Source organism: Marmota monax, unplaced genomic scaffold (assembly GCF_021218885.2).
Source record: "Marmota monax isolate L192 unplaced genomic scaffold, Marmota_monax_Labrador192_F-V1.1 WCK01_AAM20220418_F8-fsc00196, whole genome shotgun sequence".
NCBI lineage: Eukaryota > Metazoa > Chordata > Mammalia > Rodentia > Sciuridae > Marmota > Marmota monax.
The window spans coordinates 966,611-990,339 of record NW_026694390.1 but is presented as its reverse complement, the minus strand read 5'-3'; the positions used below and the strand labels follow the sequence as shown (position 1 = coordinate 990,339).

At 51.8% G+C, this 23,729-nt stretch overlaps 2 protein-coding genes across 3 annotated transcripts; one reads left to right on the top strand and one right to left on the bottom strand.

Annotated features, from left to right (window-relative positions):
• Positions 1 to 37: 37 nt before the first annotated feature.
• On the bottom strand, positions 38 to 2,915 carry Eif4e1b (eukaryotic translation initiation factor 4E family member 1B). The gene is made up of 7 exons (XM_046468046.1): positions 2,898 to 2,915; positions 2,533 to 2,675; positions 2,065 to 2,160; positions 1,374 to 1,437; positions 567 to 680; positions 318 to 457; positions 38 to 152 (listed from the first exon to the last, which is right to left on the bottom strand). The coding sequence occupies exons 1-7, from the start codon at positions 2,913 to 2,915 to the stop codon at positions 38 to 40; spliced, it is 690 nt and encodes a 229-aa protein (XP_046324002.1).
• Positions 2,916 to 11,703: 8,788 nt separating this feature from the next.
• On the top strand, positions 11,704 to 21,613 carry Sncb (synuclein beta). 2 transcript variants are annotated; one of them, XM_058586615.1, is made up of 6 exons: positions 11,704 to 11,959; positions 12,593 to 12,722; positions 15,940 to 15,969; positions 16,181 to 16,299; positions 20,681 to 20,770; positions 21,145 to 21,613. In XM_058586615.1, the coding sequence occupies exons 2-6, from the start codon at positions 12,602 to 12,604 to the stop codon at positions 21,175 to 21,177; spliced, it is 393 nt and encodes a 130-aa protein (XP_058442598.1). In that variant the 5' UTR covers positions 11,704 to 11,959; positions 12,593 to 12,601; the 3' UTR covers positions 21,178 to 21,613. The 2 variants fall into 2 exon arrangements, with proteins under 2 accessions (XP_058442598.1, XP_046324038.1); XM_046468082.2 differs by having other exon boundaries at positions 11,707 to 11,959; positions 15,940 to 15,981.
• The last annotated feature ends 2,116 nt before the right edge of the window (positions 21,614 to 23,729 follow it).

Below are 23,729 nucleotides of genomic sequence, written 5' to 3'. Positions count from 1 at the left end.
TGGCCCCACATGACTGAGAGTGGTGCCAAGACCCCCCTCACACCATAAACTTGTTCTTGGCAAGGGAGTTGCTCTTGGTGGCCGCGTCTACATGGGCCTGGTACCCAATGATGGTCTTCATGGAAAGACCCAAGCGCTCTTTGTATACATGCCTGGGCAGAGAGAGACAGAGCAAAGGAGACATGAGTCGTCAGAAGATTCCCATTCCTTTTATACTGGTGGGTAAAAAAGAATGGAGAGAAGGCACTGCGAGTTCCAGAGGTCTCACTTGCAAGCCAGCCCCCCACCCCTATGTCATCCCTGGACCCAGCCCTCACCCAATGTGCAAGACGCTGGCCTCGTTCTCAGCCTCCCTCGTCCACATAGCAATCTTGTCACCCTTGGTACGGATGTTGATGACAGCCCCACACACCTCGGTGCTGTGTTCCTCAAAGCTCTCCCCAATCAGACACAGCAACTGGGCCCAAAGTGGGGATGGTGAGCTTTCCAGGTGGGCACAGGGACAGCCCCTACCACCCTTGAGACCACTTCCCCTGAACCCTTCCCCCACCGCCACCACCACTCACTGTCTCCAGCCACAGACGATCCAGATCAATGTGGCGCTGCTGCTTGGAGAGACTGACCAGCCAGCGGCCACCGTGCTTATTCCTGCTGTCTTCCCACATGGGCTTGATGCCATCCTGGAAGGCGGACGGCAGGTCAACTACCTCCCTTCCTTCAAAGGGAAGCGGGACCCAGCTGCCTCTGCGTGCTGCCTTCTCTGCCCTCTGCTCAGGCCCTAAATAGGCCAACTTTTCTCCTAACTTCCATTCTACACTACCAGGTGCCACTCAGCCCACCAGAGAGACCCCTTTGGAGCCCCACAGGACCCTGACCCAATTTGTCACTGTTCATAGCCTTGTCTATGTGTGCATGCAAATCCTTTACTGATTCAGGTTCCTTAAGACAAGAGTTCAAACAGAAGCACTACAGGGGGCCTCTGGGGCAGACGTTTCTGTGGGCAGTGATGGACATCACCAAACCTCACTGGGCAGAAGTCACCGGGGGAAATCTGTAAATGCCTATGTCAGCACCTCCAGGGTAGGGCTGGAGGAGAGTGTTCAGAAGCCAAGCAAGAAAGCTGGACTCTTCCCTCTCCCCCTGCCCTTCCAGACTCGGGTGTTCTCCAAGGTGCAGCTCAGGCCTGACATGCTTTGTGTGGGCTTCTGTAGAGCAGCCCCTCCAATCGGAAATCACACCTCTGCCCTGAAAAAGACTGTTTACGGCTCCCTCCACCCCAAAACCTCTCCTTGGAGGGAGGATGGCTGCAGAAGCTGGGAAGAATCCAACCCTTGTCCTTTTGGGGGGAAGGAGGGCATGAGAACAGAACTCACCTTGAACATGGCGTAGTCACAGCCAGAAGAGAGCTTACTAGCCAGCTTGATATGACTGTACATCCTGGAGAGAGCCCCCACCCCATGCTGAAAGTCAAGTTTGTTAGGCTGGGTTCCAGCTGATCCCCAACCCTCTCAACTCCTTGTGGGATCCACTGATTCCCACCACCTTGGGGCCTTCCTGCTTGTGCTCACTCTGTTCCTGCTGCTTGGAATTCCCTCAAAGCCCACCTTCCCCCTGGAGCTTCCCCAACCATCCAAGTCCAGTGAAGACTGCACCCTGGGGAGACTCCTGGTGCACCCCTCCAGTGAAGGCCCCCCTAGGGTTTATGCTACGCTTCTCAAATAACCTCCCTTGATCGCCCCCAGACACTCTGAGGCAACCTGATCCTCGCTGTGTGGCTAAGTTCAGAGAGAAGGAACTTGCCCAGGGTCACAGGTCACAGGTCACAGAGCCATGAAATGGCAGCGTGGGCTGCTCCTGGCTTCTCCCACTCCCTAAGCTCTCTCCCTAAGCCCTCAGAAGCTTCAAGGGGGTGGCTGTGGCCCAATCCCAATGCCTCCTGGAAAGGAACACCCTCCCCCATCCCTCAACAAATGCTGAAAGGCCCCAGAGATGGTGTCACGGATGTGTGACAAGCAACTCCCAGCTCAGAATCCCCTGGCCTGGCCCCAAGGGACACACACTCACGCCCAGAAATCCTCCACGGTGTCAACCTTGGTGACCATATGCAGATTATCTTGCCAAGCCCTGCTACGGTCATTCTTGAAGAACCATAGAGCCCACCTGATAGGGGAGAGGAAGCAGAAACACGCCCATGTCTACCCCCAGCAGCACCTGGGCTAACAGGGAGGTAGGTCCCTGTGCTTTAAGGACAAAATAGGAGATTTGGGAGCACACCCCCCCATACACTCCCCACATGGTGACTTAAAGTTAGTTATCCTGAAAGGTTGAGCAAGGAGTGAAGTTTTAAGCCCAGAATCTCAGCTGGGTAACGCTGGAAGAGTCCACAGGCCCAGTGCTTAGGCCAGCGCAGACATTTCACAGATGTGGAACTGAGTCCAGAGCAGAAGGGGTAGTCCGAGGCCACACGACCAGGGAGCACAGAGGATGGCCCAGCCACAGGGGTCCAGTCCAGTTCTTCACTCTCCTCCTTACCTGTTCTGCAAGGGGTGCAACTCTAGTTTGTTCTCCACGGGCCCCTTGTCCTGAGCTTTCATCCTCAGAGACAGCAAAGTCCCAGTCCCAAGAAAGTTTGGAGCATCGTCTCCAAAGCATGCCGCCACAGCTGCCTCCTCTTGCTTTTGCTCCCACAGGCACACTGACTCTGCCACCTCCTTCTCCTCTTCCTCCTCCTCCTCCTCTTTCTTCTTCTCCAAGGTTTGGAGTCCACCCTCGGCTTCACTTGCCTGACCAAAGAAGAGACAGGGTCACCTGGGAGCCCTGACTCTGTCTGCAGCCCACTCCTATATCCATCACCCCAGCTGGGCCCCTGCTCCAGAAAGGGCAGCCAGTGGACTTACAGAGCTGGAGGCAGCCATGCTAAGGCTCAAGCTCCACGGGGCACCCAGCATTAAGGGGTCCCCAGATGCTGGCTTTTAACCTATCAGCCCTAGCCCCACCCTCCTGCGGCAGGGGAGGAAGAGGAGCTTGCATGCCTGTGGGAGGGGCCAGCATGCGGGGAGGTGGGAAGCTAATCAGAATCCTCCCATCAACAAGCATTTAGTGAGTGAGCACTTCAGCTTGCAGGTGGGGAGTTGAGACACACCTGTGACCAGGCTGACCCAGCCTCTCACAGTGGGGGCTGAAAAATGAAGGTAAGGATCAGTATTTGGGATCTGTCCTTAGAAAAACTGGGGTCTGCATCCTGCTGAGGGTGACCCCTGAATTTAAAGCAGTCTGCCCCACAGATGACAAAAGCAGCCACACTGACAAAAGCATGGGGGTCTCCGGGTACCATTCACACTCTCAATTCAGCCACCTCATGTCATCCAAGGCATTGAGTGACAAGATATTTATCTGGTCTCTGAAAGCATCTGAGTTTTTTTTTTTAATGTAATAATTGTCTAATATTTAGAAACAAAAAGATTTTATGTTAAAATCCACACTTTTGCCTTCTCTTGTAAACTTGGGAAGGTCTGGCACCACTAGGCCCTCTGTCTTGATGGTCCACTATCTGCTGTGCGGCTGTCCTGTGGAAGGGCACATGAAGTTCCATGGAGTCCCACATTGCATCCTGCTCTGAGTGTTGTCCAGCTGGACATTGAGGGTGAGGCAGAGAGCCAGTCACATCCCTGGGGTCAAGTCCTGCCCTGACCTTGGCCAAATTACTGAATCTCATTGAGTCACAGTTTCCCCATCTGTAGAATGGAAATATCAATACACCGCCCGAAGCTTGTGTGACTTTAATCATACTGGGCCCATAGAACAAGGTCTGGTTCTGTGCTCAACAGAAGTCAGCTGAGGTTTACCCCAGGTCAGGGAGGCATGAGGAAGGGGAAGGAAAATGGGGGACACTCTGGCTCAGGACACCCCTTCCTGGCTTTCTAAACAACACCTTTCTTCAGCACATGACCCCCTGGAGGCTGATAGTCCACTGTTATTCTATCTGCATCCTCAGCCATTCCCTGGGATGTACCCGGCACTCACTTAGGTGCCAGGATGAAATGAGCAAAACATGAGAGCCTGGGGTGGAGCTGAGAGGTGGGGTACTCTCCTAGCATGCTTCAGGCCCCCTTGGATTCCATCCCCATCCCCAGCACTGCAAAAGAGGGGGCAGCTCCTGTGCTCAGGGCTACTGGAGAACATGGGGCACTCGTTAGACCATCTTACAATCACCTGAGTGCTTACAAGCACAGCCCTCTGAAGAGCAGGAACTCAGGGATGAGAGAAGATAACAAACTCCAAAACCTCAACTGCTTTGGAGCAGCGATTCTGGAGTGCAGGGATCAGATTCACCTGCGGGGCTTGTTAAAGAGAGACTGCTGGGCTCTGCCCCAGAAATTTCTGACTCCTTAGGCATGGGCTTGAGCCTGAGAATTTTCTTTTCTAACCAGTCCCTTGATTATGCTAGACAAGGACCCCATTTTGAAAATCACTGGCTTAGAGGCAATTTGTACACTGAGCTGAGACCTAAAGCATGAGCGAGAGGTTTTGACATGGACAAGGGAGGGCATTTCAGGGAGTACAAACTGTATTGGACATGCAAATGCCCTGGGGCAAAGGGAGCATGAGGTGCTGGAGGAAGAGAAGAAAGGCCAGTGTGGCTGAAGCCTAAAGGAGGAAAGAAATGAGAAAGTCTTGATGCCAGGATCAGTACAGAGCCACCGAGTGCTTCAAGTGGTTGCAGCAGGGCTGGGCACGTGACCACATGTGCATTTCAGCAAGTTCTCTGAACTGCCATGTAGGGTCCTGTGGCTGCAAGAGTGAGCAGGAGAGCTCAGCAGTGGTGCACACCTGTAATCCCAGCAGCTCAGGAGGCTGACACAGGAGGATTTCAAGTTCAAAGTCAGCCTCAGAAACTTAGCGAGGCCGTAAGCAACTCAGTGAGATCCTGTCTTTAAATAAAATATAAAAAGGCCTGGGGATGTGGCTCAGGGGTTAAGTGCCCCTGGGTTCAATCCCCAGTACAGAAAAAAAAAAATGTGAGCAGGAGGACATCAGTCAGTATACTAATGGAGTTGTCCAGGTGACAGAGAATATGGAGGGGAGATTGAAAAGGAAAACTCAGTGATACTTGGTGACAGATGGCTCTGGAAGCACAGCATGCCCCAAACTCAGTGGCCTAAAACAACAAGCATCATTTATTATGCTCACAAATCTGAAATTTGGGGAGCACCAAGGAAAGATAGCATGCTCTGCTCTGAATTGAGACCAGCTGGGCTGGCTCACTCACTGAGGCTGCAGGCAACTGGTCACTCACACATGGGGCAGTTGACGCTGTCAGCTGGAACCTCAGCTGGAGATGTCAGCTGGGACAGCTCTGCAAGGCTTCTCCACATGGCTGCTTGGCTTCCTCCAGCGTGGTGACTGGGTTCCCAGGGTGAGTGTCCCAAGAGACTGAACGTAGACGCTGTCAGTGTCTTAAGGCCAGGGCTTAAAATAAAACCTGGCTCGTCATCAGTTCCATTGTATTGTACTGGAGTCAGAGGGCCCAAATTCAAGGCAGGGGACAGATCCCACTTCAGGGGGAGGAGTGGTGAAGAAGTTCAGGCAGAAGCAGTCCTGGAAGAGGCCAGGCTTGAGGAGAGATCACAGGCATCATCTCAGTCGCCTTGGAGTCCTGGCCTCATGCCTGGCTTGGAAAGACCCTCCCAGCCACAGCGCCCCTTCCCTCCAGCTTCTACATCTTCCAGCCTGGGGCAGCCCCTGGAGTCTGGGATTGGGGTGACTAAGGAGAGACCCTAAAGGCAAGTTCCTGGGTGCTGGGGTCCTGGTCCCTCCCCAGGTCCACCCTGGCCTGTCTGTAGGGAACAGGAACACCTTCCCGGTGGAATTGAGCAAGCAGGGACTCTTGAATCCCAATCCTGCCATTTGGTTCTGAAAACATCTCCACTCTGCCCATTCCTCTCCCTCCCTCTTGTCCTCATCCCAGAGAAGCCTCAGCGTCCCTGGCCTTGGCCTCTGTCTCAGTCCCTCTCTCACTCTCCTTGTTTCCATTCCTATCCCCTACAGAACATTCTGTGAGCGTCTCAGGGTCATCTAAATTACTAATCTGATCACTTCTCTGTCTCAAACCTTCCAGGACACCCAAGATGTAATTCAAAGTGCACATCCAGGGCCTGCATGACTCAGCCTCACACACAGGCTCCTGAGCATCCTGTCTCCTCCGTTCACCACCAGTCCCATCTTCTCTCAGACCCACCTCCCCTACTGTCCCCCTCCCTCGTTCTGCCACACTCACACTGGCCTTCAAGTGTGCAGATCCTCAATTGGCCAGGCCCACTGCTGCCCCAGGACTTCTCATTGGCTGCTCCCTATCTGCCTAACCTGGCTCAGGTGGGGCCTTCCCTGCCCCTGTGGTTAACCCACTCCAGCACTTCTCTTCTTCACTTCAGGAGAGGAAGGAGAGGTGACCATTAGATTTAGCAAGATGAGGGCTGGGGTTGTGGCTCAGCAGTAGAGCGCTCACCTAGCACGTGCAAGGTACTGGGCACCACATAAAAAATAAAATAAAATAAAGGTATTAAAATAAAGATTTAGCAAGAGGAACATCACTGTGGACTTTGGCAATAGCTACACAATCCAAATGTTTTATTTTACAGCACTAGAGATTGAACCCTGGAGTGCTCTATCACTGACCTATATCCCCAGCCTTTTTTCTTTTTAAAAAATATTTATTTTTTAGTTTTAGGTGGACACAATATCTTCATTTTTTATTTTTATGTGGTGCAGAGGATTGAACCCAGTGCCTCACACAAGCTAGGTGAGCACACTACCACTGAGCCACAAACCCAGCACCCCCCAGCTACTCCCCCAGCCTTTTTTTCAACATTTATTTTGAGACAGAGTTTTGCTGAGTTCCCCAGGCTGACCTTGAACTTGCAACCCTCCTACCTCAGTCTCTCTGGTACCTGGGATTACTGGCATGTGCCACTGTGCCTAGCTCCCAATGGTCTCATGTGGTTCTAATTCATTTGTTAATTATCTGTCCATTCTAAAACAAGGTTAAGTTCCAGAAGAGAAAGGACTTCATTTTTTTTTTTGTTTGTTTGTTTTTTCCTGCTGACTTTCCTATACCAGTGCCCACCTTGTGGGCACTCAGGAAAAACTGATTGAAAAGAACAAATGCCAGTGGCCTCCCCACTCTGCATGTCAGTTCCCCCATCTGTAAAATGGAGATGACCATGCCTGCTTGGAAGGATTGCTTTCAGTGCTTACTGATGTCACGGATGGAGCACCTGGCACACAGTAGATGCTCAATAAACATCATCCATGCTCCTCCCTGTTCTGAGCTTCCCATCCTTCCTACCCTGCAGGGTGCCAGTCTGCCTGCCTGCCGTCTTCCTGCCCATCCTGAGGTCTCTGGACAGCAGGAATGTTGATACATTTTTAATCCCACAGTCAAGCACCATACACAGAGTCACAAAGGCACAGACAGTTGACAGAAGCCAGGCAGGGCCAGGATCCCTGCGATTCTCTTCTGAGAGCTCTCTGCTCCTGCTCTTCCAGCTGGGATTTTCTCCCAAGCCCTTCCCCACATCCTGCCCCTCTTCTTGCCTCCCAAAGCTTCAATAGTCATTCTCCTTAGAACACCCTCAGGAAGGAGAGAGGAAAGAGAAGGATGCACAGGGCCATTTTCCAGGGAGAGAGAGAACAGGAACAATGAGACGTCCTTGAGAACTCACAAGCAAAGGGCCTGACCAAGAGAGGCCCGGAAGACTGACCTTTGCCATCCGGCGCCCTAATGATGTGTGGCATGGGGAATCTGTCGTGCTAGAAAGTGACAACGTAGTATCCAGGACCCCTTCTTGGGACTGTACATATGAAGAGATAGAAAAAGGTGGCAAACGTTAACAATTGGTGAATCTAGGCAAAGTATGTTTGGGGTAGTTATTATACTTGTGGCGCAACTTTTCTATAGGTTTTATTTACTATTCCTTCAATGTTTCTCTAGGTTTGAAATTTCCAAAAATAAGGGAAAAAGAGACAGTGGCAGAGATGCTAGTGGTTCACTGTAGACATTCTCCCTTTTTCACAATTATATTCTTGGAAGTCATGTGCCCAGCTAAACGGCCACCCTCTTCTGGCCTCCCTGCAGCTCCGGTTAGCCAGGGGACAGAAGTAGAAGTTGTTGACTTGAGAAAACTCCTCAGGAAATACTCATTTGTATCCATCTTCCCTTCTTCCTGCTTTCCACACAGTCATGCTGATGATTTCGGAGCCACAGCAACCATGAAGTGACCCTGAGGATGAAATTCACATAATAAGGCTGCATCAGAAGGGTAGAAGGAGCCTGGGTTCCTATGACTGTGAAGCCGCCACATCACTGTGGACTGCCTACCCCTGGGCTTTTTTAAGTGAAGGAATGCCTGTCTGCCTTGTTTAAGCTTCTGCACCAGCAACCAAACTTCCTACCTGATTTGGAATCTAACCTCTTCTCGTTCCCTCCGCCCTCTGGACTTCCCCAGATCCTCCGCTGGGAACTCTCTGCACCACTTGTAAGATCCTTCTCTTTCAAATCCCAGCGTTGAATGTCACTCTCTCCTAGAGGCTTTCCCTTGGTGTCCCTTCCCTCTGTGGACTCTGTAACTCCCTGTGCTGCTGTTAAGCTCCCCAGCAGCCTACCTGCTGTCAATCCAAAGCTGAATCATCTCCTTTGTCCTCTCTGCTGACCTCCAGATCCTAGGCTCTGAGCTGTCACTCTTTACTTCTTCTGCCTGTGTCACTGCACTTCTCAGTCTCTTCCCGGCTTCCTCTGCCTCTGGCCACCCTTAGGGCTGCAGTGCCACAGGGTTCTGTTGTGTGGGGGCCTCTCCTCTTTTCACTTTCCATAGACCCCCGACAATCGCCATGCCTCCCATGGCGACAGCTCCCACCTCTCTGCCAATATGACTCCAGATGCAGTACTCTAATAATTTGGCTTGGTCTGGCTCAAGGAACCAATGGTTAAAGCTTCAGGAATTTGGGGAGCCAGTTGTCACTGATTCCCATGGTTCCCAGCAGAAGCTGCTACCACCAACACCACCTCCTCTCATCAGAATAGACTGGCCAATTTCTGTGCTTCTTCCTGGCACCAGCCTCAGGTTCCATCCAGGGTGATAGGTCGAAGGCTGCGTGTCAGCCATGTGTCTGGGCTAAGGGAAGACTGGGAAAGCAGGTATCTGGCATTGTCAGTCCTCAGAGGGGGAAGTAGTCCCTGCTTCCTAAGGTAGGGCACCCCCAAACATCGGAAGTGAAAAAATCCAATTTCCCTTAAAGCCAAAAATAACTCCAGCTTTCTACCACGCCAGTTTTAAAAATCATACAGGTAAATACTCTCCAAGGCAAAAGAATAAAACAGCCCAAAGATGAAAGGTGGTAAAATTTAAAAGTTCCCCTCCTCGAGCCCTCTCAGTCACACTTCCCAGAGGCAACTACTGTTTTTTTGTTTTTTTTTTTTTTTTTTTTTTGGAAGACTTTGCAGATTAGTTCTTCAGAGCCTCGGGTGGGATGAGGAAGGATGGACTCTTCACTGGGGCTGGAGATGGGGAAGGGAGTGGAGAATGGAGATCGTGCGGCAGTGAGGGGGGCACTGGTGGGCTGGTGTGACGTACCCTGGGGGACAGGTCTTCTTCTCTGAAACCGTCTGGGTGGCGGTGTGGACATGCGTCTGCACCCGTGTGTGTCGGGGGGTCTGAGCAGGCGATTGGTTCCAGGACCCTCTGTAGATACCAAAATCAGCAGATGCTCAAGACCTATAAAATGACAAAGCACTTGCATATAACCTACACTATCCTCCCATGCTCTCTAAATCATCACCAGATTACTCATAACACCCAGTACAATGTAAATGCTACATAAATCGTGGTCACACTGTATTGTTTAGGGAATAATGACAAGAAAAATGTCCGTTGTGTTTAATACAGATGCAATTTTTTACTAATCATTTTTGTTCCATATTTTTTTAAATTTTTTTTAGTTGTAGGTGGACACAATACCTTTATTTTATTTATTTTTATGTGGTGCTGAGGATACAACCCAGTGCCTCACATGTGCTAGGCAAGTGCTCTACCACTGAGCCACAAACCCAGTTCCCCGTTCCATAATTGTTTGAATCTGAAATGGGAAATCTCTGGACACAGTGGGTCAACTATATGTATGTATGTGTATATACGGTGCCTGTGTATAATGTATAGTATGGGATAAGTATATGTGTATATACCAATATATACTTATATATTAATATATGATTATATTCTGAGACGTAGAAAATTATATTTTTATTTGGCTTCTTCAACACCTGTTTAGCATCCTGCTTCTCTCACCTAACACCATATTTTGACACATTCCCATATCAATACACATGGGTCTAGCTCATCCTTTCTAACCATAGCATAGCATCTCACTGGGTGATTGAACCCCAATTAAATAGCCAGTCCTCTACAGATGGGCACTTATATTCTTTCCAGTTTTTTTTTCTTTTGCTACAATAAACTGTGAACATCCCTGCACAAAAATCTGTGTGCACTTTGTGAGTAGAGATCCACAGGATAAATTCCTGGAAGGGGAGCTATTGGCTCAAAAGGAACATGCACTTAGGCTTTGGGTAAACATTGCCAAATTGTCTTCCAAAACCCTGTGCCAACTTGCAGTCCTACCAGAGTCCTGTGAACATCCCCACCCCCAAACCCCATCATCTGCCTCTTATATACCCTGCATTTCTGGCCACAGTATGTTTGGCCATGTCATATTCATAGCCTAGAATTCCCTTCCTTCCTTGTCTTCTCATCTTTAGGGTCCCAACTCAGACATTGCCTCCTCTTTGCTGCCTTTCCTGAACCCCCTAAACTGTCAGAGTCCCTTTCCTTGAGAGTCCTATATTTTCTTAGAAATAATTCTATCATTGCACTGACTGAGGACTACTGTGGCATTCTATGACCACTTTTACAATCCCCACCATAAAAAGCAATCTTAACGTTCTCATTCTCCGTTCTGGTTCCAAAGCAGGTCTTACCTCAGTGCCTTTGCACTTGCAGATCCCTCTCTATAGATCTTGCCTTCACCCACTTTGGCCTGGCTGTTTCTCTGGGGTCTCTGCTCTAATGCAACTTCTTGCAGAGGCTTTCCCCGACGACTCTGTCTCAAGCACTCCTCCTCTGGTCACTCTGTTAGGCCACTATTTTATTATTTTCGTAACACGTCTCACAAGCTGTGAAATGATTTTGTTTGGTTTAAGAGTTGATGCAGAAGCATCTATTTTCCATTCTGCCTCCCATCTGCGCAAGCACGTATACATACAGAGGGGATCATGTTTTCCTTTCCTCCTGTGGCCACCCTCGAACCTGCACCCCTGCCTCAGTGCTCAATAAGCATACTTTGAATTAACCACCGTATTTTACAGAAAAAAAACTAAGCAGCCCAAGATCCCATAGCTAAATAACAAGCACAACTAGGATCAGCACCCAGTTGCACCTCAAAGCCAACCGCATTATTTCTTCCCTACTCTTAGCACGCCGCATTGTCCCTCCTCCCTCACCCCTAAAACACTACACGAATCTCACGACCCTGGTTCCCCAGCGGCGCGTCAGAGGCCGGTCCCTGGAGGCTCGTTGGCTCCGCGGAGATGTCACCCTCCCCGCCCCCTGTCAGTCAGGCCGAGGGGGCGGCGCGGCCGCCGGTGGGGGGCGCTGAGCTCAGAGCTGCCGCAGCGCCGGAGCCGGAGCGCGCGAGCTAGCAGGGCGCTAGGAGCACCCGTGGTGGCAACGCACCCAAGACCCGGGCACCGCTGCGCCCCTGCTCAGGGTCCGTGACTGTAGCTCCTGATCACGGCCAGAACCCCCACTGGCCCCGAGCCCACCCCAGCCCGGCCTAGCCGAGCCCCCGCGTCTGCTAGCAGCAGCCGCCGCAGCCGCCGCTCCAACCCCAGCCCGGGCCCCGCAACCAGGTGAGGCGGCCGCGCGCCGGGGAGTGGAACGGGAATGGAGAGGAGCCTCGGGTGGGATGAGGAAGGATGGACTCTTCACTGGGGCTGGAGATGGGGAACGGGGTGGAAAATGGAGATCGTGCGGCGGTCACCGGTGGGCTGGTGTGGACGTACCCTGGGGGACGGGTCTTCTCTGAAACTGTCTGGGTGGCCGTGTGGACATGCGTCCGCGACCGTGTGTGCGGGGGGTCCGTGCGCGTTTGAGCATCTACATGTCCTGAATGTGCACGTGAGCGTGTCCGTGGTATGTTTGTGTGCATGTGACCGTGTCACTCACTGTCTTGTGTGTATAGGCAGGTCCCGAGTCTTCGCGCCGCCGAGCGCAGCATCCCGGTTCCGCGGGGCTGCAGCTTGCAGGGCTCCGGATAACCGAGGCGGTGGCCCCTCCCGCGTCCCCGGGTTTCAAGGACGCTAGGACTCACCGAGGCCCTGAGGCCTCGCACGGGGGACTGGGACGAAGTGGGAGAGGATACGGGACCAGAAGGGCGCCCTGGTCTCAGGGAGGGAGAGGAGGGGACACCTACGTCCCTTGGGAGGGGCTGGAGTGAGGATGCGGAGCCAGAGCACCGGTTCCTGTGTGTTCGTCCTCCCCAGGCCGCCAGGATGGACGTGTTCATGAAGGGCCTGTCCATGGCCAAGGAGGGCGTCGTGGCCGCAGCCGAGAAAACCAAGCAGGGGGTCACCGAAGCAGCAGAGAAGACCAAGGAGGGAGTCCTCTACGTCGGTGGGCGAGGGGCGGGGTTTCGGGTGTCCCCCAAGGGGAGGAGGACAGAGTCCTCGGAGGGAGTAGGGGTTCTGGGCAGAGGAATATGAGTCAGCAGATGGGGCGGGTCAGCAGGGGTCACTGGGGACACAGCTTGCCCATTGAAGCCTGGGTCAGTGACAGACCAATGGAGTCAGGGAGTGCCGTGTGATGAAGCGAGGATTCAGCTGAAAATCCAGGGGGCCAATGCAGTGATTAAATCAGAGAAAGCAGAGAGCCTCCTTTTTCTTATTCTTGTTTGTTATTGATAACAAGCTACCTGGTGTTGAACCCCTACTCTAGGCCAAGCACTGTGTGAAATAACATAAGACCCTATACCTCATTTAACACTCCCAGCCCATTCCACTGATGGGGAAACTGGGGCTCCCGGCTATCTAATTATCTTGCCCAAGGTCACAGAACTGGTAAAACCTGAAGCTGGGGTTTGAACCTACTTTGATAGACTGGGAAGCCCCATCCCTCCTCTTTGGACTCTCCTTCCTGTATTAGTATGGGCTGTCTCCACCTGCCTCCAGGGCCAAGTTGCTCTCCAGGCTCCCCCTGCTTCCCAGTGCCTATGGGTTCACCATTGCCATCTCTCCACCTGTCCACCCTCCTTGCAGCTGCCAGATGGAGTCAGGAAAAAGGCCAAGTGCTTAAAATCTTCACCCTAAGTGTAAAAGGAGCTTTAGAGTCATTTGCATAAAGAGAGGAAAGGCTGGAAATTGATGTTTGCTGATTTTCTTAGCCCATATGGTGATTCAGGACTTGCTTGTGGGAAGCAGGTATAATTATCCCCTGTTCAGGCTCAAAGGGGTTGATAATTTGCCCAAGGTCATGGCAGATTTGGATTGTGCTAATCTTAAAACTATTTAGTGACCACCTACTATGTGACAGGCATTGTGTGGATGCTGGGGATTTATTATCTCTTGATGGGGATAAAGAGCATTTCAGTAGTGGAATTTTTGATATCCAAAGGCAGAAATGGGGAATTTTTTTCTTCTTTCAGTACTAGATTGAACCCAAGGGCATTCTATCATTGAACTTCACCCCGACCCTTTCAATTTTTTGAGACAAGGTCTTGCTAAATTACAAAGGCCAGCCTCAAACTTGCTATCCTCTTGCCTCAGCCTCCCAAGTAGCTGGGATTATACACATGTGCTACCACACACCTGGTTAGGTTCATTTTTTGGATAAGATAAAAAGAGGAGATGACATTTGAGCTGAGCCCTTCATAATAAAGAGCCAAGTGGAGAACAGGGGAGACAGAAAAGGCAAGTGGGATGGTCTGGAAAGCCAAGGGCAGGAAGCAGTGATAGGAGATAAGGTCAAGTTTGTGGATGAGAGTCAGTTCAAAGAGGACCAAGACACCGTGCATCTTGGAGCACGCCTGTAATCCCAGTGGCTCAGGAGGCTGAGGCAGGAACATTATGAGTTCAAAGCCAGCCTCAGCAATGAGCCCCTAAGCAACTTTTATTTAGAGACTCTGTCTCTAAATAAAATATTAAAAAGGCCTGGGGAGGTGGCCTGGTGGTTAATTGTAAGTGTGGGGAGAGATTGTAAGCAAGAGACTGACATGATCTGACTTCAGATTAGAAAGGCCTCTCAGGCCCCTGGGGATGGAACAAATTACAGGGAAGCCCACTAAGAAGTAGGGTAGCCACCAAATGAGTGTGGCAGTGGCGACGGAGACAAGGAAAAGGCTTGAGCTCTGGCCTCCCTTCTGCCTCTTCCCCAGTCCTTTCACTCCTATTGACCCCTCGCACTATTCTCTCTGCAAATAGACATCCCCCCAAGCCATGCTGCCCTTCTTCTTAGATTGGTAACTTCTGTTCCTCCCCCTGCCCAGAAGCCCCCCATGAAGCCCAGTCCTCACACATTAAAGCCTCAGCTCAGCTCCCTGGCACCTGGCATCCCAATGCTCTTCATTATCCTGCCTCAGTTTACCTTTCCAGCTTTGCCTCTCACCATACCCATTGCTCCTAGCATGAGGACTAAATCATGCCTCCCTGAGTCTTGCCTGCATGGTTCCCTGAGCCTGGATCACTCTCTCCAATCTCCTTCCTGAATATCCACCTGTTCAGTCATTTCTCAAGGTCCAGGTAGTGTCCCCTCCCACTTCACACAACCCCTGGAGGCTGGAGACCCTCTCACCACTACTTGAGGTTGAGAAATTGAACATGCTCTTCTCTTACTTCCTCAGACAGTGAGCCGCTAGCCCACTGCCTGGCTCAGAGCATGTGCAAACCAGGCACTTGTGGGAGGAATGAGGGGTGGGCATGTAGCCCATGCTCTGCATCTCCTGATTCCAGAGGACCTTAGCCCTGAGAACCCGTCTTCCCATGTGGACCCCTGCTTCTCTCCCCACATGCCTCAGCCTGCCCAGATGCCCATTTCTGAATTTATCAGTGGTTGTCTGGGTTGCTAAATTCTCAGCATGAAACACACCCCACTCTCTCCCTGTAGGACCCTTGCAGCAGATCAGGCCTTCTTACCTTTCCCAGTGCCCACCCCCTATTTTGATGTGACCAAGTTGCTGCCCTCCTGGGAAGGCACGGCCAGTCACAATATGCATATTACCTTTAGAACCACCCTGCGCCTAAGACTCCCCATTTTGGCCAGAAGGAGGGCTTTGACCCTTGATAGGAAGAAAGAGTCTAGAAGAAATGGAGTTGGAGGCAGTGGAACATGAGCAGTCTTACATCAGGGGTACCAGGGACACTTTTCAAAACTCATAGTCCCCCAGCTCCACCTGCCTCCATCCTGGGCTAAAATATTTACAGAACAGAGTGGGTAGCAGGAGTTTTAGAGTCAGAAAGGCCCATAGGACTCAGTCACTTATTGGTTACAGGGCCCTGACTAAATTCGTTCCCATCTTGTGAAATAGGGACAACAGCGTCCCCCTCCCAGGGCTAGGGAGAGTAATGCATGAAAGGGTGCAAGTCACATGCTTTCCACAGTGCTGGCACTCAACCAACATCCCCTGGGAAGGTGGTGGAAGTGAGGTGGGACTGGGAAACCTGAGAAAGTAGGTATGGAGGGCTCAGTGTGGTTAGCATGGGGGAAATGGGGACCCAAGAAAGCAAATAGTGGGATGGAGGTACTCTCTATCACCTGGGTCCCCCTGTCCACCATGTGCTCTGCTGGCTTCTGTTTTCTCATTGAGACTCCTTAAATGTGTTCTTTTTCCTCCCTGCAGGAAGCAAGACCCGAGAGGGGGTAGTACAAGGTGTGGCCTCAGGTACCCATCCAGCTCTGGCACAGCCCCTTCCCTCACCCAGCCTGTGATCTGGCTGGGGTACAGAGGGCAGAAGGGGACTCCCAAAGCTTCTGTGAGGGGTGCTCCCTGGGAAGGGCATGCCCTGGGATATTGTGTGGGGACATCTATGCCTCCTTCACCCTGGCCCCCAAATCCCTTCCTCACCCCCTCCCTGCTCCAGTGGCTGAGAAAACCAAGGAGCAGGCATCACATCTGGGAGGAGCTGTGTTCTCTGGGGCTGGGAACATCGCAGCAGCCACAGGCCTGGTGAAGAAGGAGGAGTTCCCCACGGACCTGAAGGTGAGTGATCCTCCCTCCCCCCGCCCCCCTCTCTCTCTTTCTCTTTCTCTCTCACACACACAAGGCACACAAATAAACCCGCCACCACGTTCCCCTTTGCCCCTGCTAACCTGGGGAACAAGTGTCTTTGTCTCCTGTTCTGTAAGACTACACTAGGCTCAGCTAGGAATGAAGTCCGAAGGTCTACATGGGTGCATTGCATCCATGGATGTAGCTGGCTGGGTGTCCCCTGCTTGCCAGTGTGATCCAGACCACTTCTGGCTACATCTGCCTGGGCCACTGACTGTTCATTCATTTCTTTTCATGGAACAAAAATCCATGGAATTGTTCTAGAGGTTCCCATGTGAAAGGGTTCCTCCATTTGTGCAGCTGATGTTGTAGCAGGAGAAGACAGTAAAACCCAAGTCCATAAATAAGGTGATTTCAGACAGGATAAGTGCTATGAAGAAAAGACAACATGGATGGCACATGCCTGTAATCCCAACAGTTCAGCAGGCTGAGATAGAAGGATCACAAGTTCAAGGCCAGCCTCAGCAACCTAGTGAGGCCCTAAGCAACTTAGTGAGAACCTGTCTTGAAATAATGGATGTAGCTCATGGTAAATTGACCCTGGTTAAATCCCCAGTACCTCCACAAGGAAAAAGAAAAGATGATGTGGGTGATGATATAGAATCAAGAGAAGAGAGGGCTACTTGAGGAGGGAAGATATCTTCTCAATATCTCTGAGAAGATGACGTTTGAGCTGGCACCCAAGGGAGGAGAAAGAAGATGTGCAGGAATTATATTTCAGGCAGATAGAAGCAGTGAGGCAAGTGTGAGCCATGATGGCGTCAGAGTGGTATGACCTGTCTGTCACACATTTGTGCACATATGCTTCCTCAGTAGAGTGGTGGTGGCTACTCGTGTATGAATGGAGACAGAAGACTTCATTAAGACACCCCATAAGGAAAGAGTGGTGAGCTCCTGAGCCCCGTGGAACTGGGTTCAAATCCCAGATCCACTACTTCCAGGCTCTGTGGCCCTGGATGGGTCCTATCATATCTCTGAGCCTCATTATCTGCCTGCAACATGGAAAACAAACCCAATAGTACTCTTAGGTAAATTTGGGATAATATAGATCAGAGATTCTTAAACTCAAACATGCACAGAATCATAGGAGGCCAGATGAAAATACATAGGGTTGGCCCCATCTCTAGAATTTCTGGTTCAGTAGATCTGAGGTGGGGCCTGAGAATTTGCCCTTGATGCTGATGCTACAGTTTTAAGGACCACACTTTGAGAACCATTGAGATAAAGAGAGCCTGGCTTCCATATAGCAAGTGCCCAGTCATGGTCAGGTAAACAGTGGCTGTCTACCTGCAGGAGATCATGGCATCACAGGTGTGCAGAGAAGTGTGCCCATGACAGTGTGCCCTGTGGTCCTAACCACGTGTATACCTACATCCCTCCTGTGGGTGTCCCTGTGTATCCGTGGCTGTAGGCGTCGGGCTCTTTGTTCAATGTTGGGCTGGGTGATCAGTATGTATTCTGTGACCATACCCATCGGGCTGGGGAGACCCCATACACCCCCGACTCCAGACATTTTGCACAGTTGGTTCCTTCCTTTGTTAGAAGTCTGGGTCTTAGCTCAGAAGTTCAAGTTTCAAGTTCTTTTTCTGCATTTACCATCTGTAAATGGGAACTCATGTCCCATTTCCAATAATTATGTTAGCACTAATTGCTCCCATTCATTGATCACTAGACATTAACACGGAGTGACTTACCAAATCTTCACCATGTCCCTTTGAGGAAGGTACCAAACTAGCCCATTTTATAGCTGGAGGAACTGAGACTCAGAAAGGTGAAGGGACTTGCCCAACATCCCAGTTCCTGCCCACTTCCTTTATGAGGTGGTTGGGAGGATACGCTCAGGTGCTGGCCCAGGACCAGGGTGTGTGCTGGGTGCTGAGGTGCAGAGAGAGGCAGATGGGGGCCTGACCTGTTGGCCTCTAGGCTTTTTGTGAAAGGTCTTTGCACAGAATCATCTCTCCAGCCACCTTTCTCCCACTGGTGCCTGTGGACACATCAAGGCTGCTTTCTCAGGGAGGTGAAGATCAGGGTCATGATCCAAACAGCAGCTCTTTGAGGCTCCCTGGGGTGGGGGAACCTGTTTAAGCTCAGGGTCAGCATTTCTGAGTCTCCAGCTTCCAACATGCTTTTCCTACGTGACCATGAAGTCCTCGCCGTATTCCTTCAAGGCACACGGCATCCTCCTTCCCACCCCAGGCTGCTGTGATTAGAGGTGAAATGACTTGTCTAATTCCAAATCGCTAGTGAGGCCAGGCTGGGATGTGTTTTTATGTGACTGGGGCGGGGGTTACAGGGGATCAAAACCAGGGCCTCACTAATGCTGAACACATATGCTCTACCACTGAGCTAAACCCCCAGCCCTTAAATGACTTTTTATTGAAGAACAACATACACGCAACTCCATGAAATTTTCAGAAAAGGAATGTCCCCATAATGATCAGCAGCCAGCTCAAGACACAGAATATCAGCACCCCCAGCCCCTCCTATTGTGCTCCCTTCCAAGTCCCTACCCCTACGGCCGAGACTAGGGTGAGGCAAGGGAGGTGTGGGGGCACTCACACATAGGGTCTCCTTTGCAGGATTCTGGGAGCGAGTGCCTCCCTAACACTCACCCTATGCACCTCACTTATCTTACCCCAGTCCTGGCCCTACCTAACCCCCTCCAGGGGTTCACACTTCCTGACTTCTGTCACCACAAATTAGTTGTGGTGTTTTTAAACTCCACTTCAGTATCATAAAGTGCATGCTCTTCTGTATCTGGCTTCTTTCATTCAACGAGAAGTTCTTGAGATCTAGCCCTGCTCTTAGAGGTGCCGTCATTCTTCATTCATTCTTTTTTTTTTTTTTTGAGGGAGGCAGGTACCAGGGATTGAACTCAGGGTCACTCAACCACTGAGCCACATCCCCAGCCCTATTTTGTATTTTATTTAGACACAGAGCCTCACTGAGTTGCTCAGTGCCTCGATGTTGCTGAGGCTGGCTTTGAACACAAGATCCTTCTGCCTTAGCCTCCCAAGCCACTGGGATTACAGGCGTGTGCCACCATGCCTGGCTCATTCTTCATTCTTGTTGTGTACTATTCCACTGTGTGATTGGACCACAGTGTACATGTCCATTCTGCTGTTTGTTACACATTTTGGTTGTTTCCAAACAATGTGCTCAAGCTGGCTCTTTCTTTCTCCCTCTCTCTCTCTCTCTCTCTCTCTCTCTCTCTCTCTCTCTCTCTCTCTTTCTTTTGTGTGTGTGCTGATTGGGATAGAACCCAGGGCCTTGTGCATGTGAGGCAAGCACTCTACCAACTGAGGATATCCCCAGCCCTGGTATTTTTAACACTGTAGTTTTCACCTGGATTCTTTCTGGTCAGAGCTGGGTAACTTGGGGCAAACTAACATTTCCCTACCTCCTGGGCCTTGGTATACCCATCTCTACAATAGGAAGAATAAGCCAGGTCAGGATCTAAAACCTCATATACCCACAGGGTCCACCTAAACAGGTACTAGAAAGGAGTGAAGCCACCTAGATAGTGCTAGAGCAATTAGAGTGCCAACATCTCAGGGCCAACTGAGGGTCCCAGCTGTGTGCTAGCCCACATAGGGTTTTGTAAAGCCACGCAGGTTCCCTCAGTTGTTGTGTGTGCACATACATGTACTCACCTGCAGGAGGCCAGCCATGTGCCTAGCAGCCCCCCACATGCATTCCCGCTGGTCTGTGCCCATCTGGGCAGCAGATGCAGGGGGGAGGGGAGAGTCTTAGCTCACACATCCAAGCAACACCATGAGCTGTTGCTTCCAGCTTATCTTAAAATAGCAACAGCGAAGAAATCAGGCCGCGCTTGGCCCTGGGGGAGGGATGATGGAAGGTGGCAGGGGAATGGCTCAGAGCCCCTACTTAGCCCTGTCCCTGAGTCTCCATCTCCCTTCCACCCTGGAGGGGAGTCTCCAGGGTTCTGTCTGAGTTCCCCATCTGGCTCAGAGCCAGACACAAAGGAGCTAGGGATAAATGGGTGACTTGGTGTGCTGTCTATCCCCCTACCCCACCCAGTCCAAATGATAGATATGGAAGAGGCTGCCAAGTGCTGGAGGGAGGGGTGCAGAGAGTCTAGCACCCCCTCCACACTCTCAGCTTCAAGCCATGATTTGAAGGGATTTCACCCTTCACACCTCCACCCTACTTCTAAGTTGCTCCAAATAAACAATTTAATTAAAAATTCTCCTTGCACTGCCAACCCCACGTAGCCTTCCCCATTCTTCCAGCATAGGATTTTAGGGGTCTCCTGGCTGCCCTCACCAGCCCTACCCTTTTCTGCCCTCAGCCAGAGGAAGTGGCCCAAGAAGCTGCTGAGGAGCCGCTGATTGAGCCCCTGACGGAGCCAGAGGGGGAGAATTATGAGGAACCACCTCAGGTGAGGGGGTGATAGGGTCAGGCGGGGCCTTGGGCATCCAGGATGATTGCTGCCATCCCTAACTGGGGTGGGTGGTTACTGGCATGATAAGGTTGGGCCAGGGGGCTTCAGCCTTTGCCTCTTTTAGAACCCAGGCTGCAGGAGGTGGGAGCAGGGAGGGGAGGTCAGATGGGGCCTAGCATTGAGCTCCAGGCAACCCCTGCCTAGGACTACCCAGTTATCCCCTACTTGGGGTTCCTCCCTTGGCCAGGGGGAGGCGCATGCATTGTTCCTCCTCGAGGGGTGGGGATCTGGGGGCCAAAGTTTGGCCACTTGGTCTCCAACCCCTTCTCCCATTTGCTCTTCTCTACTCCACCCCCAACTCTCTGATGCAGGAGGAATATCAGGAGTATGAGCCAGAGGCGTAAGGGTCCAGAACGGCCCCCCACCAGCAGCACAATTCTTTCCTTGTCCCTGCCCGCCCCCCAGAACCAGGGCTGTCCCTCTACCCCGTCCCCCAAAACACGAGATCTTCCTTCTGCTCTGAGGAGCCCTCTCAGAGCCTGTGTTTGTGTCTGTCTGTCTGTCCTACCTGCCCGCGTCCAACCCTGGGGCGTGAACCCGGCTGGGGCTGGGGCTGCAGCTGTGGCTGAGAGTCTCTCCTCACCAGTGTTGCCCCTTCCTGCCCCTCCCGTCTGGTGTCTGCGTGGATGTCGCATGTTTTATGTATTTTTAAACAAAAATAGGAAAGCGACCGCTCCTCTCCCACCCTGAAAGAGGCTCTCCGAGGGACCTCCGGGCAGCCCCAGAGCACCCCACCCTACTCCCACATCACACCAAGAACTTTTTTTTTTTTTTTTTAAACCAAAACCAGGAGCCAGGCTGTGCCATGCCCCCTCCCCCAGCCGGCCCGGTCCGAGCGCGGGCGTCATGTGTTGTGATTGTGGCATGGAAAGTCCCCCACCCCACCGTGTGAGCGTGTCCCGGGCGGGCAGGCGCGGCCGCCCCCCCCCCCGTGTGTCCATGAATAAAGCCAATCTGTCTATAGCCAGCGCCGCAAGGGCAGGGTTGGGCTGGGAGTTGTGGGGGGCAGAGGCAGATGGGCTTCAGATTTCCAGGCTGCTCTTCACTCGGTGGAGTCTAGTACGCTTAGCCCACGAAGCTGACCACCTGAGACCTTGGCTTCTCCGTCTCCCGCCCGTGACCTGGCCGGGGAAAGGGGACCCCACAGGTCTGAGACAAGCAGTGGACTGTGAGATAGGAAAGTGGTTTGGGGCGCCACCTGCTGGGCTGTAAAGAGCTTTCTGAGGTGCGGGGTCAAGGGGAGCTCCACGCCGCAGAGGCAGCGCGGGTGCGCGGATGCGCACGCTCGCGCAGACCAGCGTGCACGTGCCCGGTGCCTGCACTGAACCCGAGAGTACGAACCCTAGGCAGCCGCACGTGGAGACACGCGTGTGCTCTCGCAGCTGGATACGAGCCACGCAGAAACCTTCGGAAACCAGCAGCGCAGACACAGAGACATGTTAATGCGCACACAGCCCTGCTCTCACCTGCCCAAAGCAGAAAAACAAAAACAAAATCCCTAAGCAGGCGGGAAAGAGCCATTGTCCCCCAGAAGGGGACAGAGCTCCGGTCTCCATCCCTCCTAGAAGGGCGCCTGAAAATTTTGAGGTTTCAGCTGAAGAGTGCGAGCCTCGATAGAAATGTAGGAAAGCGGTCCGGGAGCCCTCGCCGGTCAGGACCGGCACTAGGGGGCCCCAAACACCGCCTCAGAGTGAAATAGAAGGGGATGGAGATACTGCGGGTTCTGCGCAGAGGCTCCGCCCCCGCCAGCACGAGAGCCCAGTCTTTATTGGCGCAAAAACTGCCGTTCCTAGGCCTCGCCCCCATCAGTGCATCGCCCCTGCCCTCTTTTGCTGTACAGGCCCCACCGCGTCCTGCAGAGGCTCCACCCCCAGTGTGCGGGAGCCTGCTCGGCTTTGCCGCAGAGGCCCGCAACCTTGACTGCGCACCCCGCCCATTTTTATGCTTTAGTAGATCCCTGTTTCTAGCCGAAGCCCAAGCCTTACCCTCCAGCTGCAAAACTGCAAGCTTGATTTATTCAATAAGTCCGAAGTATTAGCGTCTCTTCCTACCTGAGTTATTGCAGGCGAGAGGCAAAGTCAAACCTGGGAAGGTCATGAAGCTGGAGACCAGTCTGCTCCCGTCACCTTGGTCTGCTATGTAGGGGCCTTTATGCCCTGAGGCAGGAGGCATCTGACAGACGGAGGGTGTGTGTGTGTGTGTGTGTGTAGAACAAACTGGTGGCCTTGGATTTTGTGATTCTCGTGAGGGTGCAAGGAGGAGCTCAAATCCCTTTGGGCTGAATTAAGACATTACTTACAACCCACAGTCCTAGGGGATTGCAAACTTGTGGCCCTTGGTTGAATTTGGCCTCTAGCTATGTTTAATTTGCTAGCACAAGGTTTTAAACTTTAAAAATTTGAGTATCTGCTGGGCACGGTGGTGTGCCTGTAATGTCAGAGACTAGAGAGGCTGAGGCAGGAGGATTGAAAGTTCTAGGCCAGCTTCAGCAATTTAGCAAGACCCTAAGCAACTTAGTGAGGCCCCGTCTCAAAAAATGAAAAGAACTGGGGATGTAGATCATTGGTTAAGCGCCCCTGGTCAATCCCCAGTACCAAAAATAAATAAATAAATAGATAGATACATAGATAGATAGAAAGAAAGAATATCTTTGGGTTGAGCACACCTTTTCCATTTTGCCATAGTCCTTTCCTTATTGTATTACTCCTATCCTCTATTTTCATGAACAGCTTGGCCTCTAAAGAAGTTTGCAACCTCTGATCCAGCGACCAGCACCTGATCCCCATTTTTAGATGACAAAACCGTATTCACCATCTGGTCTGTGGGGAAATTTATTCCTCATTCCCGGGCGCCAACCCCTACCTACACCTGGTCCTACTGAGAATGGTTCTGCTCA

Bases quoted from the DNA above. Each gene is read 5' to 3' on its own strand.
- Eif4e1b (XM_046468046.1), bottom strand. The intron at 681-1,373 runs GTGAGTTCTGTT...TCCGCCTTCCAG, and splicing joins GTGACTACGCCATGTTCAAG to GATGGCATCAAGCCCATGTG. The intron at 153-317 runs GTGAGGGCTGGG...CTCTCTGCCCAG, and splicing joins GCCAGCGTCTTGCACATTGG to GCATGTATACAAAGAGCGCT.
- Sncb (XM_046468082.2), top strand. From the start codon at position 12,602: ATGGACGTGTTCATGAAGGGCCTGTCCATGGCCAAGGAGGGCGTCGTG. The intron at 12,723-15,939 runs GTGGGCGAGGGG...TCCTCCCTGCAG, and splicing joins GGAGGGAGTCCTCTACGTCG to GAAGCAAGACCCGAGAGGGG. The intron at 15,982-16,180 runs GTACCCATCCAG...TCCCTGCTCCAG, and splicing joins AGTACAAGGTGTGGCCTCAG to TGGCTGAGAAAACCAAGGAG.